General features: G+C 36.2%; 1 protein-coding gene across 2 annotated transcripts in view; it reads right to left on the reverse strand.

Annotated features, from left to right (window-relative positions):
* The window catches only part of CDK13 (cyclin dependent kinase 13), a 122149-nt gene that overhangs the window by 72497 nt on the left and 36955 nt on the right, over window positions 1-12697 (reverse strand). For both annotated transcript variants that reach the window (XM_042963836.1, XM_042963831.1), the window contains exon 5: window positions 11483-11653. In XM_042963836.1, coding sequence (XP_042819770.1) covers window positions 11483-11653 — 171 coding nt within the window. The remainder of the gene's footprint in view (window positions 1-11482; window positions 11654-12697) is intronic.

The following is a 12697-nucleotide window of genomic DNA, read 5'->3' on the forward strand; positions in this document are numbered from 1 at the left end:
CAATTTCTCCACACCTTTGGCATCACTCGTTATTTTTCTGTTGTTTTTATTTTTGTTCTTTTGATAAGTCATTTTAATGGGTATGACTGGTAATTCAATGCCGTTTTAATGTGCATTTCCCTAATAGTGATGTTGAATGCCTTTTCATGTGTTTAAAATCCATTAAAGTCCTTTGGTATTTTATTTTCATTGAGTTGGAGTTCTTTACATAAAATGAATATAAAACCTTATCAGATATGTGATTAGCAAATATCTTCTTCTATATCCTGAGTTGCTTTTTTACTCTTATGTCCTTTGATGCCTAAAAAATGTTGATTTTGGGGACGCCTGGGTAGCTCAGCCTGTAAAGCATGAGACTCTTGATCTCGGGGTCATGAGTTTGAGCCCCATGTTGGGGGTAGAATTTGCTAAAAAAAATCAAATTTAATTTTGAGTAGCCCAACTTTTTCTTTTTCCTTTTGTTGTTCTGTGCTTTTGATATCCTACCCAAAAACCATTGCCAAACTCAATGTAGTCAAGTTCTCCCCTATGTTTTCTTATAGAAGTATTCTAGTTCTAGCTCATACATTTGGGTCTTTGATCCATTTTGAGTTGGTTTTATTTTAAGTTCTTCTTTTTGAGAGAGAGAGAGAGAGAGAGAGAGAGAGAACGTAAACAGGCAAAAGGCAGAGAAAGAGAGACATACACACAAATCCTAAAGCAAGCTCCAGACTCTGAGCTGTCAGCACAGAGCCCAACATGGGGCTCATACCACCAGATCATAACCTGAGCCAAAGCTGGATGCTTAACCAACTGAGCCATCCAGGCACCCGTTTTTTGTTTTGTATTTTCTCTTAAGTGATCCTCAGTCTCACTTTTTTTTTTAAAGTTTACTTCATTTTGAAGGAGAGAGACAGAGAGAAACCATGCAAGTGGGGGAGAGGCACAGAAGGACAGAGAGAATCCCAAGCAAGCTCCACACCCAGCACGGAGCCCAAAGCAGGGATGGATCTTATAACCATGGGATCATAACTTGAGCCGAAATCAAGATTTGGATGCTTAACTGACTGAGCCACCCAGGCACCCTGATGTTTTATATTATTTCTATTTTTTTAGTTTTTTTAACTAAAAAAAAATGTTTATTTTGAGAGAGAGAGAGAGAGAGAGAGAGAGCGCGTGCACGAGCAGGGGAGGGGCAGAAAGAGGGGGAGACACAGAATCTGAAGCAGGCTCCAGGCTCTGAGCAGTCAGCACAGAGTTCAATGCGGGGCTCAAACTCACGAACCATGAGATCATGACCTGAGCCGAAGTCGGACACTTAACTGACTGAGCCACTCAGGTGCCCCTCAAGGTTTTATTTTTAACACAGTATTAGGTTAAGAGTCCAACTTCATGGTTTCACATATAGATATCCAACTTTTTCAACACAAACTGTTGAAAAAACTTCCTCTGTATTAGCACTCTTGTCTAAAATCACGTGCCCATATATGCCAGGGTTTATTTCTGGGCTCTGAATTCTGTTCCACTGGTGCATACGTCTTGTCTTTATGCCAGTACTACAGTCTGATTACTGTAGTTTATGATAAGTGTTGAAACTGGGAAGTGTGAGACCTCCAACTTTGTTCTTGTTTCAAGTTTGCTTCGGTTATTTGAGGGTCCCGTGAGATTCCAAATAAATTTCAGGATGAATTTTTCCAATCTGCCACAACCATTGTTGGGATTTTCATTAGAATTGCATTAAATCTGTAGATTACTCTGGGTAGTACTGATATCTTAACAATATTAAGTCTTCTAATCCAGGAACACCAATATCTTTAATTTATGGTGTCTAACTTCTTTCAGCAACGTTTTATAATTTTCAATATACAAATATTTCATCTCCCTGGTTAATTTACTCCTATTTTATTCTTTTTGATGCTATTGCAAATGAAATCATTTTCTTTTCCTTTTCAGATTTTTGCTGTTAGAATACAGAAACTCATCTTTTTTGCACATTGATTTTGTACCTTGCGATTTGCTGAATTTACTTATTAATTCTAATATTTTGTTTGGTAGAATCTTTAGGACTTTCTACATATAAGATCATGTTGTCTATGAATAAAGATAATTTTATTTCTCCCTTTCCAATTTTGATATATTTATTTCTTTTTCTTGCTTAACTGCTTCCAGCACTATACTGAATAGAAGTGACAAAAGTGAGTATCCTTGTCTCACCCTGATTATAAAATAAAAGCTTTTCATCTTTCACTACAGAATATGATGGTAGCTGTGGACTTTTCATATATGGGCCTTTAATACGTTTGACATAGTTTCCTTCTAATCCTAGTTTGTTGAGTGTCGTTATCATGAAAGAATGTTGAATTCTGTCAAATGTTTATTCTGTATCTAGAGAGATGATCATGTAAATTTTTTTCTTCATTGTGTTAATGTAGTGTATTACAGTGACTAATCTTCATATGCTGAACTATCTTTGCATTCCAGGAATAAATCTCACTTGGTCATAGTGTATAATCCTCTTAATATACTGCTGAATCCAGTTTGCTAGTATTTTCTAAGGATTTCTGTATAAATATATCTCTGAAATATTGGTCTATAGTTTTCTTATAGTGTCTTTGCCTGGTTTTGGTATCAGGATAATGATGTGCTTACAGAATGATTCTGAAAGTGTTTCTCCTTTTTTTTTTTTTTAAATGTTTATGTATTTTGAAAGAGAGAGAGAGGGAGAGAGTGACCATACAACCAAGGGAAGGGCATTGAGAGGAAGAGGGAATCCCAAGCAGGCTCCGAGCTGTCAGCTCCAAACCCAATGCAGGGCTCAATTCCACGAACCATGAGATCATGACCCAAGCAGAAATCAAGAGTCAGACGCTTAACCAACTGAGCCACCTAGGCGCCCCAAAAAGTGTTTCTTCGTGATCAGTTTTTTTGGAAAGTTTTGGAGAGGACTGATGTTAATTCTTCAAATGACTGGTAGAATTCACTGTAAAAGCATCTGGTCCTGGGCTTTTTAGTTGTTATTGTTGAAGTTTTTGTTACAGATTCATTTCCTTACAGTTATAGGTCTGTTCAGATTTTCTATTTCTTCATAATTCTTGGAGGTTGTACATTTCTATGAACTTTTCCATTTTATCCAGGTTATCAAATTTGTTGGTCTAAGTTCTTCATTCTCTTTTATGGCATAATACTATTGCACTGCATGGGTGTACCAGATTTTGTTTATTCACCAATCGATAGACATATTCATCAACTGATGTTGGCATTTTCTGGCCATTATGAATGATCCTCCTATGAACATTAGTTTACAAGTTTCTGTGTGGATATATCTTTTTATTTTTCCTGGATATGTCCCAAAAGTTGAAGTTCTATAGCTCATAACTCTTACGTTTAATATTCTGAAAAACATGCCAGATTGCTTTCCAAGGTGGTTGTACCATTTTACAACCCCACCAGTAATGTATGAGTCTCCCACCAGTAATGTCTGAATCTTCCAATCTCTCCACATCTTCTTCAATACATGTCAATATCTATCCTCTTTCTTATGGCCATCCTATAGTGCATATGAAGTGGCATCTCACTCTAATTTTGATTTGCATTTCCCTGATGGCTATGATATTGAACATGTTTTCATGTGCTTATTGGTCATTTGCCTATGTTTTTTTTTTAAACTTTTTAAATCTTTATTTATTTTTGAGAGAGAAAGAGACACAGAGTATGAGTGGGAGACAGGCAGACACAGAATCCGAAGTAGGTTCCAGGCTCTGAGCTGTCAGCACAGAGCCTGATGCGGGGCTTGAACTCACAAACTGAGAGATCATGACCTGAGCCAAAGTCAGATGCTGAATCGACTGAGCCACCCAGGTGCCCCTATTTGCCTATCTTCTTTGGAAAAATGTTTATTCAGATCCTTTGCATGTTTAAACAGGTTGTCTTTTTATCATTTGGTTGTAAGAGTTCTTTATACATTCTAGATACAAGTTCCTTATCAGATAGATGCTATACAAATATTTTCTCCCATTCTATGAGTTGTCTTTTCACTTGTTCTCAGTAGTGTCCCCTACCTAGAGCACAAAAGTTTCTAATTTTGATGAAGTCCAATATATCTACTTTCTTCTACTGCTTCTGCTTTTGGTGTCTTAAGAAGGCTTTAGCTAACTCAAGGTCATGAAGATTTACTGCTATATTTTCTTCTAAGAGTTTTAAGGTTTTAGGTCTTATATTTAAGTCACTGAACCATTTTGAGTTAATTATTACATATGGTATGAATAAAAGGCCCAATTTCATTCTTTTTCATATCCACTTGAGCCAGCACTGATTACTAAAAAGGCTATTCTTTTCCACTGAATGGTCTTGGTATCATCATTGAAAAATCAACTGACCAAAAATGTGAGTGTTTATTTCTAGACTTCCAAACCTATTCTACGGATCTATATATTTATCCTAAAGCCAGTACTACACAGTCTTGATCACTCTAAGTTTTATAGTAATATTTGAAATCAGGAAATGTATGTTTATTTTTGAGAGAGAGAAAGAGACAGAGCGTAAGTGGGGAAGGGGCAGAGAGACAGAGGGAGACACAGAATCCGAAGCAGGCTCCAGGCTCTGAGCTGTCAGCACACAGCCCAACGCAGGGCTCGAACTCATGAACTGTGAGGTCATGACTTGAGCTGAAGTCAGACACTTTAACCAACTGAGCCCCCAGACACCCCAGTTCTTCTGTTTAAAGATATTTTTTGACTGTTTTACCTCTCTTGAATTTTCATATGTTCTTTCTTTGTCTTTCTTTCTTTCTTTCTTTCAAAAGTGTGAGCAGGGTAGAGGGGCAGAGGGAGGGGCAGAGGGAGAGGCAGAGGGAGAGGCAGAAGGAGAGAAAGAGGGAGAGAAAGAGATTCTGAAGCAGACTCCATGCTCAATGCAGAGTGACAAGAGGCTCGAACTCATAACCCTGGGATCATGATCTGAGCCGAAACCAAGAGTCAGACACTCAACCGAACGAGTCACCCAGTTGCCCCTCCATATGTACTTTAAAATCAGCTGGTCAGTTTCTGAAAAGGAGTCAGCCAGGATAGGGACTGCAATAAACATACAAATCAATTTACCATCTTAGTAATATTAAGTCAACAGATCCATGAACAAGGAACGTCTTTCCATTTATTTAGGTCTTATTTTTTTCAGTGATGTTTTATAGTTTTCAGTGTACAAGACTTTTACATTTTTTTTGTTCATTTATTCCTAGATATTTTATTCCTTTTAGGGCTATTACAATGAAACTGTTTTTCTTAATTTCACTTTGGACTGTTCATTGTTAATATACAGAAATACAACAGTTTTTTGTGTATTGATCTTGCATTCTGCCACCTCAATGAACTCATTTATTCAGAGTTTTTTAGTGGATTCTATAGGATTCTCTATGAAGATAGAGTATGTGTGTACGTACGTACGTACACACACACACACACACACACACACACACACACACACACACACACCATGCACACATTAGAGATAGTATTATTTCTTCCTTTCTAATCTGTTTATCTTTTATTTAATTTTCTTGCCTAACTGCCTTGGCAATGCTGAATAGAGGTGGTAAGAACAGACATCTTGTTTTTCATAGATGCCCTTCATCAGGTTGAGACAGTTACCTTCTTTTCCTAGTCTGTTCTATTCCTGCTTTATAAATTGGCACAGCCTTTCTGAAAAACTTGGTGACATGTGTCAAGAAATTTCAAAGTTCAAATCCACTGACCGAGTAATCCAATTTGTATTAATCTATTTAAGGGAACAATCAGAGGTGAATAAAAGTTTTATGTACAAAGTCACTAAAACAGAAGGAAATCTGGCTCCAGTGTCTAGGAGAACTGTGTATGACATGCAATGCAAATGCAGGGGAGCACCATGTGAAATCAGAAATCATAGCAGTGACATATGAGACTTTTTCCCTCAACCGTATGGTGACACTTTGCCACAAACATTTACTATAGAATATTGTTTTTTGCTGATTTTTAAGAAAATTCCAAATTAAAAGATTACACAAATTCCATTATTAAATAAGTACTAATACTGAAAGTATTATAGCTTAATTTGAATATAGTAATTACAATTGCAGCTTTTGGCTGTCCAGCATATCATATTATTTTTAAGTACCAATACTATTTTGTTGGAATGATACCATTATTTCAGTATTTAGGTTTTTTTTTTTTAACCTGAATACAAAATATTTACATTTTGAGATGGAGATCAAAGACTGTAGTTTTTATTTTATAGTGCATATAATTGCAAAAACAAAGTCTTCTCTGCCCAGAGAATTATAAACTGCTTTAAATTTTTAATTGAATATTATTACATTCAGTCAGAAAGTATCTTTCCATAAATTCATAATCCTCAGTGGGAGCAAGAAAATAAAGCAAAACTTTTGTTGCAAAATAGTTCATACTTTAGTTCAAAAATTTGAGGAACAGTGAAATATGAACACCAGAGTACTGAAATTAATACAAGTAATTATATCCCACTCTCCTTTCATACTTGAAACTGCAAATCTAGAAGTACAAGAAATATTTTCCTTGAAACAAAAACTACCCTTTGCTAACACTTAAAGACTGAAAAACACACAAAAAGGTTCAAAGATTCCCCTCAGTTATTAAAAAGATGAGACTGCCTGAAGATAAAGAAAATTAAGAAAAAAATTTAGAATTAGTTTAGCCTCCCTCCATTTCCCCAGATTATTTCAGAAAAAGCTCATTCAGCATCTCTAAGATTTTGCACAAAAATCCACCTATGACTTATGGAAACCACTTAACCCTGTTTCCTTAAGGAAGTAGAGCCAAGTGCTTTGTGCTATGGCTTCTGTTATAATAATGCAAATCTTTATATATATTCGTTTTTATTTTATTTATATTTATTGATTTTATTTATATTATTTATTATAATATATTTACACTATATATTTATATATAGTTTTTACTATGTTTTTATATTTTTTTAAGTTTTTACTTTTTAAATTTTTTTTAAATTTATTTATTTTGAGAGAGAGAGAGAGAAAGAACTAATGGTGGGAGGGAAGGAATAGAGAGACACAGAGAGAGACAGAGAGACAGAGACAGAGAATATTCCATGCAGGCTCTGTAGCCTTAGCACAGAGACCAACACAGGGTTGGAACTCACAAACCATGACATCATGACCTGAGCCAAAGTCAAGAGTCAAAGGCTTAACCTACTGAACCACTCAGACACCCCAAAAGAGAGAATCTTAAGCAGACTCTAAACTCAAAGCGGAGGCCAACTTTGCGCTTGATCTCACAACCCTGGGATCATGACCTGAGCTGAAACCGAAAGTCCAACACTCAACAGACTGAGCCACTCAGGCACAAAGTTTATATTATTATGTTAGCAATTTTACTTGATTTTTGTGTTGTTTATAATTTTCAAATTTAAATTATTGTTAAGTATTTGGTTTTACTTTGTTGTTTTAGTTTCATCAATTCTAATATAAAATATTAAATCAAAGTTTCCATACTGTCTTTCTGCTCCAGGACAGCAATCACAATTGGAATAATGGTACACAGCTAACATGATCAGGATTAGAACCCAAAGACTTCAGATCTAGTTCCCTTTTCACCAAATCAGTCTGCATCATCGTGGTTCTCACCAGAAAGAATAGATTCATGGGGCACCTGGGTGGCTCAGTCAGTTGAGCATTCAACTCTTGATTTTGGCTCAAGTCATGATCCTAGAGTTGTAGGATCGAGCCCTACATTGGGCTCTGCTCTGAGTGTAGAGCCTGCTTAAGATTCTCCCTCTCTCTCTCTCTCTCTCTCCCTCTGCCCCTCTCCCCTGCTCACACACTGTCTCTCTCTAAAATAAAACAAACCAAATTTAATAGATTCATTGAAAAAGGATTACGTATCACCTCACACCTATTAGAATAGCTATTATCAAAAAAGACAAGAAATAAGCGTTGGCGAGGAGTACAGGGTACCCTCATGCACTGTTGGTGGGAATGTAAAATGGTGCAGCCATTATGGAAAACAGTATAGAAGCGCCTCAAAAAATTAAAAGTAGAACTACCATATGATTCAGCAATTCCACTTCTGGTTATTTATCCAAAAGAAATAAAAATCTAACTCAAAAAGATGCATGTACCCCCATGCAACATTACTTACAACAGCCAAGACATGGAAACAACCTGTCTATCAAAAGATGACTGAATAAATAAAATGTAGCATAACTATATGGTATAATATAATTCAGCTGTAAAAAAGAAGGAAATCTTGCCATTTGCAACAATGTGGATGGACCCTGAGGGTTTTGTGCCCTGAAGTCAAACAGAGAAAGACAAATATCATATGATCTCACTTATATGTGAAATTTAAAACAAAAACAAGAACAAAAAACCCCCCAAACTCATAGATAATCTAAAGAACAGACTGGTGGTTGCCAGAGGCAGGGGACAAGAGGTGGGCAAAATGGGTGAAGGGGATCAAAAGATAGAAATTTCCAATTATAAAATAAATAACTGTGTGCATGAGGGTGTAATACACAGTATGGTGACTACGGTTAATAATACTGTATTGTATATTTGAAAGTTACCAAGACAGTAGATCTTAAAAGTTCTCATCATGGGGTGCCTAGGTGGCTCTGTCGGTTAAGCATCCAGCTCTTGATTTCAGCTCAGGTCATGATCTCAGAGTTGTGAGATCATGCCCGGTGCTGGGCTCCATGCTTGCATGGAGCCTGCTTAAGATTCTCTCTCCCCCACTCTCTCTGCTCCTCTCTGACTCATGCTCACTCCAGCTCATGCGCGCTCTCAAAAAAAAAAAGTTCTCGTGAGAAAAAAAATGTTAACTGTGTAGTGATGAATGTTAACTGGATTTATCACGGTGCTCATTTCACAATATATGTAATACCAAATAATTATACTGTTAAAACTAATACAATGTTATGTCGATTTTATCTCAATAAAATAAATAATTCTGAAAGAGGATTATGTTTTAAATTCCATACTCCTTGACATACTGTAGTATATTTAATAGCTGGCATCTAAATGTAACTTCCCCACAGTAAAACACATTATGTATCATGATTCCAGCAATTACAAACAGGATTATGGTGAGGGAAAAGATGAGGAAGCAAATAGAGGAAAATCTATGGTTTGTAAAATATGGTGATAGACATTGTGGGGGAGACACAAACCAAAAAACAAAGGACTGAGGAAACTTATAATCCAGTAAGGAAAATAAATAAGGACCATAAATATGATACAAGGAAAATTCTGACTACTGCATTCTTTTAAAAAGTATTGGGGCGCCTGGGTGGCTCAGTCAGTTGAGCGTCCGACTTCGGCTCAGGTCATGATCTCATAGCTTGTGAGTTTGAGCCCTGCGTTGGGCTCTGGGCTGACAGCTCAGAGCCTGGAGCCTGCTTAGGATTCTGTGTGCCTCTCTCTCTGCCCCTAACCTACTCACATTCTGTCTCTCTCTCAAAAATAAATAAACATTAAAAAAAAAATTAAAACAAAAAAAGTATTAAAGTATGAACAGGCTATAGCAAGCAGAGTTTAATTACCAATCCAGCAATTAGTTATTCAGTACCTTCTATGGCCTAGTCACTGAGCTAGGTAAGGGTTATAATAATGAATAAAACAGGTATGGTCCCCATTCTCATATGGAGATACAAGTAAATAACAAATCAGTAGTTATTCTGGAAAAAGTTATGAAGAAAAAAACTAAGGCTTTTAAATTGCCTGTGTCTCCATTCAGTTGAAAGTGGTCCATCCAGTTAGGCTTCACTGATGAATAAAGTAACATTCAGTCTGTGACCCAGAGGATGAGAAAACAGTCTTTCAAATTGTGTGTGCATGCATGCATGCATGTGTGTGTTGAGGGTAGAGAGGTTTAAGCCCAGGGAAGCAGCATATGTAAAGACTTTAAGGCAGTGAAGTGCATTGGCATATGTGACCTATATGACTGAAGCTTGGTGGACAATCAGAAAAATGGCAGAGATGGGGTTAAAGAAATAGGCAGGGATATGATCCCCCAAATCAAAGCAGCAGGAGGTTCAGGGTATGTTGGAGGAAGAACAAATATATTAATTTTGGCTATAGTATGACATTAATGAAAAATATTTACATATAACCCTCATATATAAGATCTTAATTTAATCCTTACTACACAGTAAGAAAAATAATGTTTCCTTTAATGGATGAAGAGGTCACAAGGGCTCAGATGGGCTAAAGATCTTGCAAATAAGGTTGCACTGCTTGTAAGCAAAGTCACAAATCTCAGACATTCCAACACAAGTCAAACCAGTATCCTTTCTACTACACAATAAGAAACGATGAAAAATATAAACTGGATTAAAATCAAGCTAAGGAATATTGGTGTTATTATGGACAACAACTAATGAAAGTGGTATCAATTAAAAAGATGATTCTAGGGGCTTAACTGCTCAGTCGGTTAAGCGTCCAACTTCAGTTCAGATCATGATCTCATGGTTCACAAGTTCAAGCCCTGCATCGGGCTCTGTGCTGACAGCTCAGAGCCTGGAGCTTGTTTCAGATTCTGTGTCTCCCTCTCTCTGCCCGTCCCCTGCTCAACGTTCTGTTGGTCTGTCTCTCTCAACAATAAATAAACATTTAAAAAATTTAAAAAAAAAATTCAAATTTTCTACATAGTGCACACAGAATACTTTGAGAAGAAGTTCCTTTCTACAAAATAACTATTATGTATTAAGTCACTCATTTTTTATACTGTTCCCCAGAAGACTAAGATTGTGTGTGTGTGTGTGTGTGTGTGTGTGTGTGTGTGTACACAGTTGCGGATGGGAGGGGGTTAAGTACCATGTTCAATCAGAACACCTATTTTAATCTATCTTATCTTAGATTTGAAAAAGAATTTTGCTCTTTGAAAACCACAGGTTATAATGAAGTCAACTTTGGTTCCAAAATCTTAAAGATCCTAAAACCTACTGGAAGTAGAGCTTTTACCTACCATATGCCTTTTGATAACTACTTTAATGAGCATGCTAATTTCTTTTTAGTTTTTCTGCTAAAAGCATATACCACTATAATTCATTAAAGGCAATTTCAGGTAAGATTTTGCCTCCACACGTTCAGAAATAACATAAATGCCTACCATAAAGTTTCCTTATATGTTAAGGCATTAAAACATTTTAAAAATGTAAGATAAGCATATATTCTATACTACTATAAACTATTTCTCAATAACTAAAAAATGAAGATTAAAAATTATACATTGATGCTCCAAAAAACTACTACTACTAAATATGTGTAATACTGATAAATATGTTTTGTTTCTTAGGGGACTCAAATATCACTAAAGTAAATAAATAATTCTTCAACTCAACTACATCTAAAAACAGAGTATGATATTAATGCAATAGTTTTATGTACCTAGTAATTACTCATATAGTCAATACCTATGACAAAATCTGCAAGTTAGCAACATCATGTGTATGCAGAACTGGTTATGTAAATATGCACACATACCTTTATCCTTCTTAAAATCCAAAGCATCTTCTTTATCAGTCACTATTTCCTTCATATTGATAATACTCTGGTGGGTAAGCTGCCGGAGAATTTTAATTTCTCGAATTGCTGTAATTGGAAAGCCTTCCTTTTCATTATCTAGACGTACTTTCTTTAAGGCTACCATTTCTCCTATAAAAATTAAGTAAAATCAAGTTAGCAGCTGACAAAACCAAATGACATTTTTCTTAATTTTAACTTTATTTTAATTCAAAATTTCTGTTCCTACCTCTTACTACTCACAAAATATATTTTAGCTTTCAAAGTACCAATGATAATGTTCATAGCTCAAGAAATTAAGTCTCTAGTTAAATTATCCAAACTGTGGAATACTATATAACTGTTAAAAAGGAGGGGGTAGGTCCATAAGTATTGTTACTGTATGCTCTGTATGATATATTAAATGAAAAAAGCAAGATGATGAACAGTAGCTGCATTACACTACCATTTTTAAAAAGTGAAGGAGGGGATGGAATGCCTGGATGGCTCAGTTGGTTAACTGTCCAGCTTGATTCCATCTCAGGTCATGATCTCATGCTCTTGAAATCAAGTTCTGCTTTGGGCTCCACACTGAGCACAGAGCCTGCTGAAGATTCTCCCTTTTCCTATACCACCACCCCTCGGCTCATGCTCTCTCTCCCTCAAAAAAAAAAAAAGTAGAGAGGAGGTTAAATTTATATAATATGCTTATACATACATAAAATCTCTCAACAGATGAGAAGATTCTATACATTAAGCAGGTGACAAAATGTGCTCGGACATATTAACTTGTCCAAAGCTGCCCAGCCCAGCAGTGAGACATGGATTCAAAATCTGTTTTAGCTATCTCAAAAGTATGTGCTCTTCCCACTACACTAAAAGACATTATAATTCAGATATGAGTGAGTACTGTCTCAGATAAGATCTCACTATTAAAAGAACACACACACACACAAATCCTGTAAGTAAAAGTTCACTATAATAAAGGTTTGTTGGGCGCCTGGGTGGCTCAGTTGGTTAAGTGTCTAACTGCAGCTCAGGTCATGATCTCAGTTTGTGAGTTAGAGCCCCACATAGGGCTCTATGCTGACAGCTCAGAGCCTGAAGCCTGCTTCAGATTCTGTGTCTCCCTCTCTCTGCCCCTCCCCAACTCATGCTCTGTCTCTCTCAAAAATAAATAAATGTTAAAAAAAAAAA

This window comes from Panthera tigris, chromosome A2 (genome assembly GCF_018350195.1).
Source record: "Panthera tigris isolate Pti1 chromosome A2, P.tigris_Pti1_mat1.1, whole genome shotgun sequence".
In the NCBI taxonomy this organism is placed as follows: domain Eukaryota; kingdom Metazoa; phylum Chordata; class Mammalia; order Carnivora; family Felidae; genus Panthera; species Panthera tigris.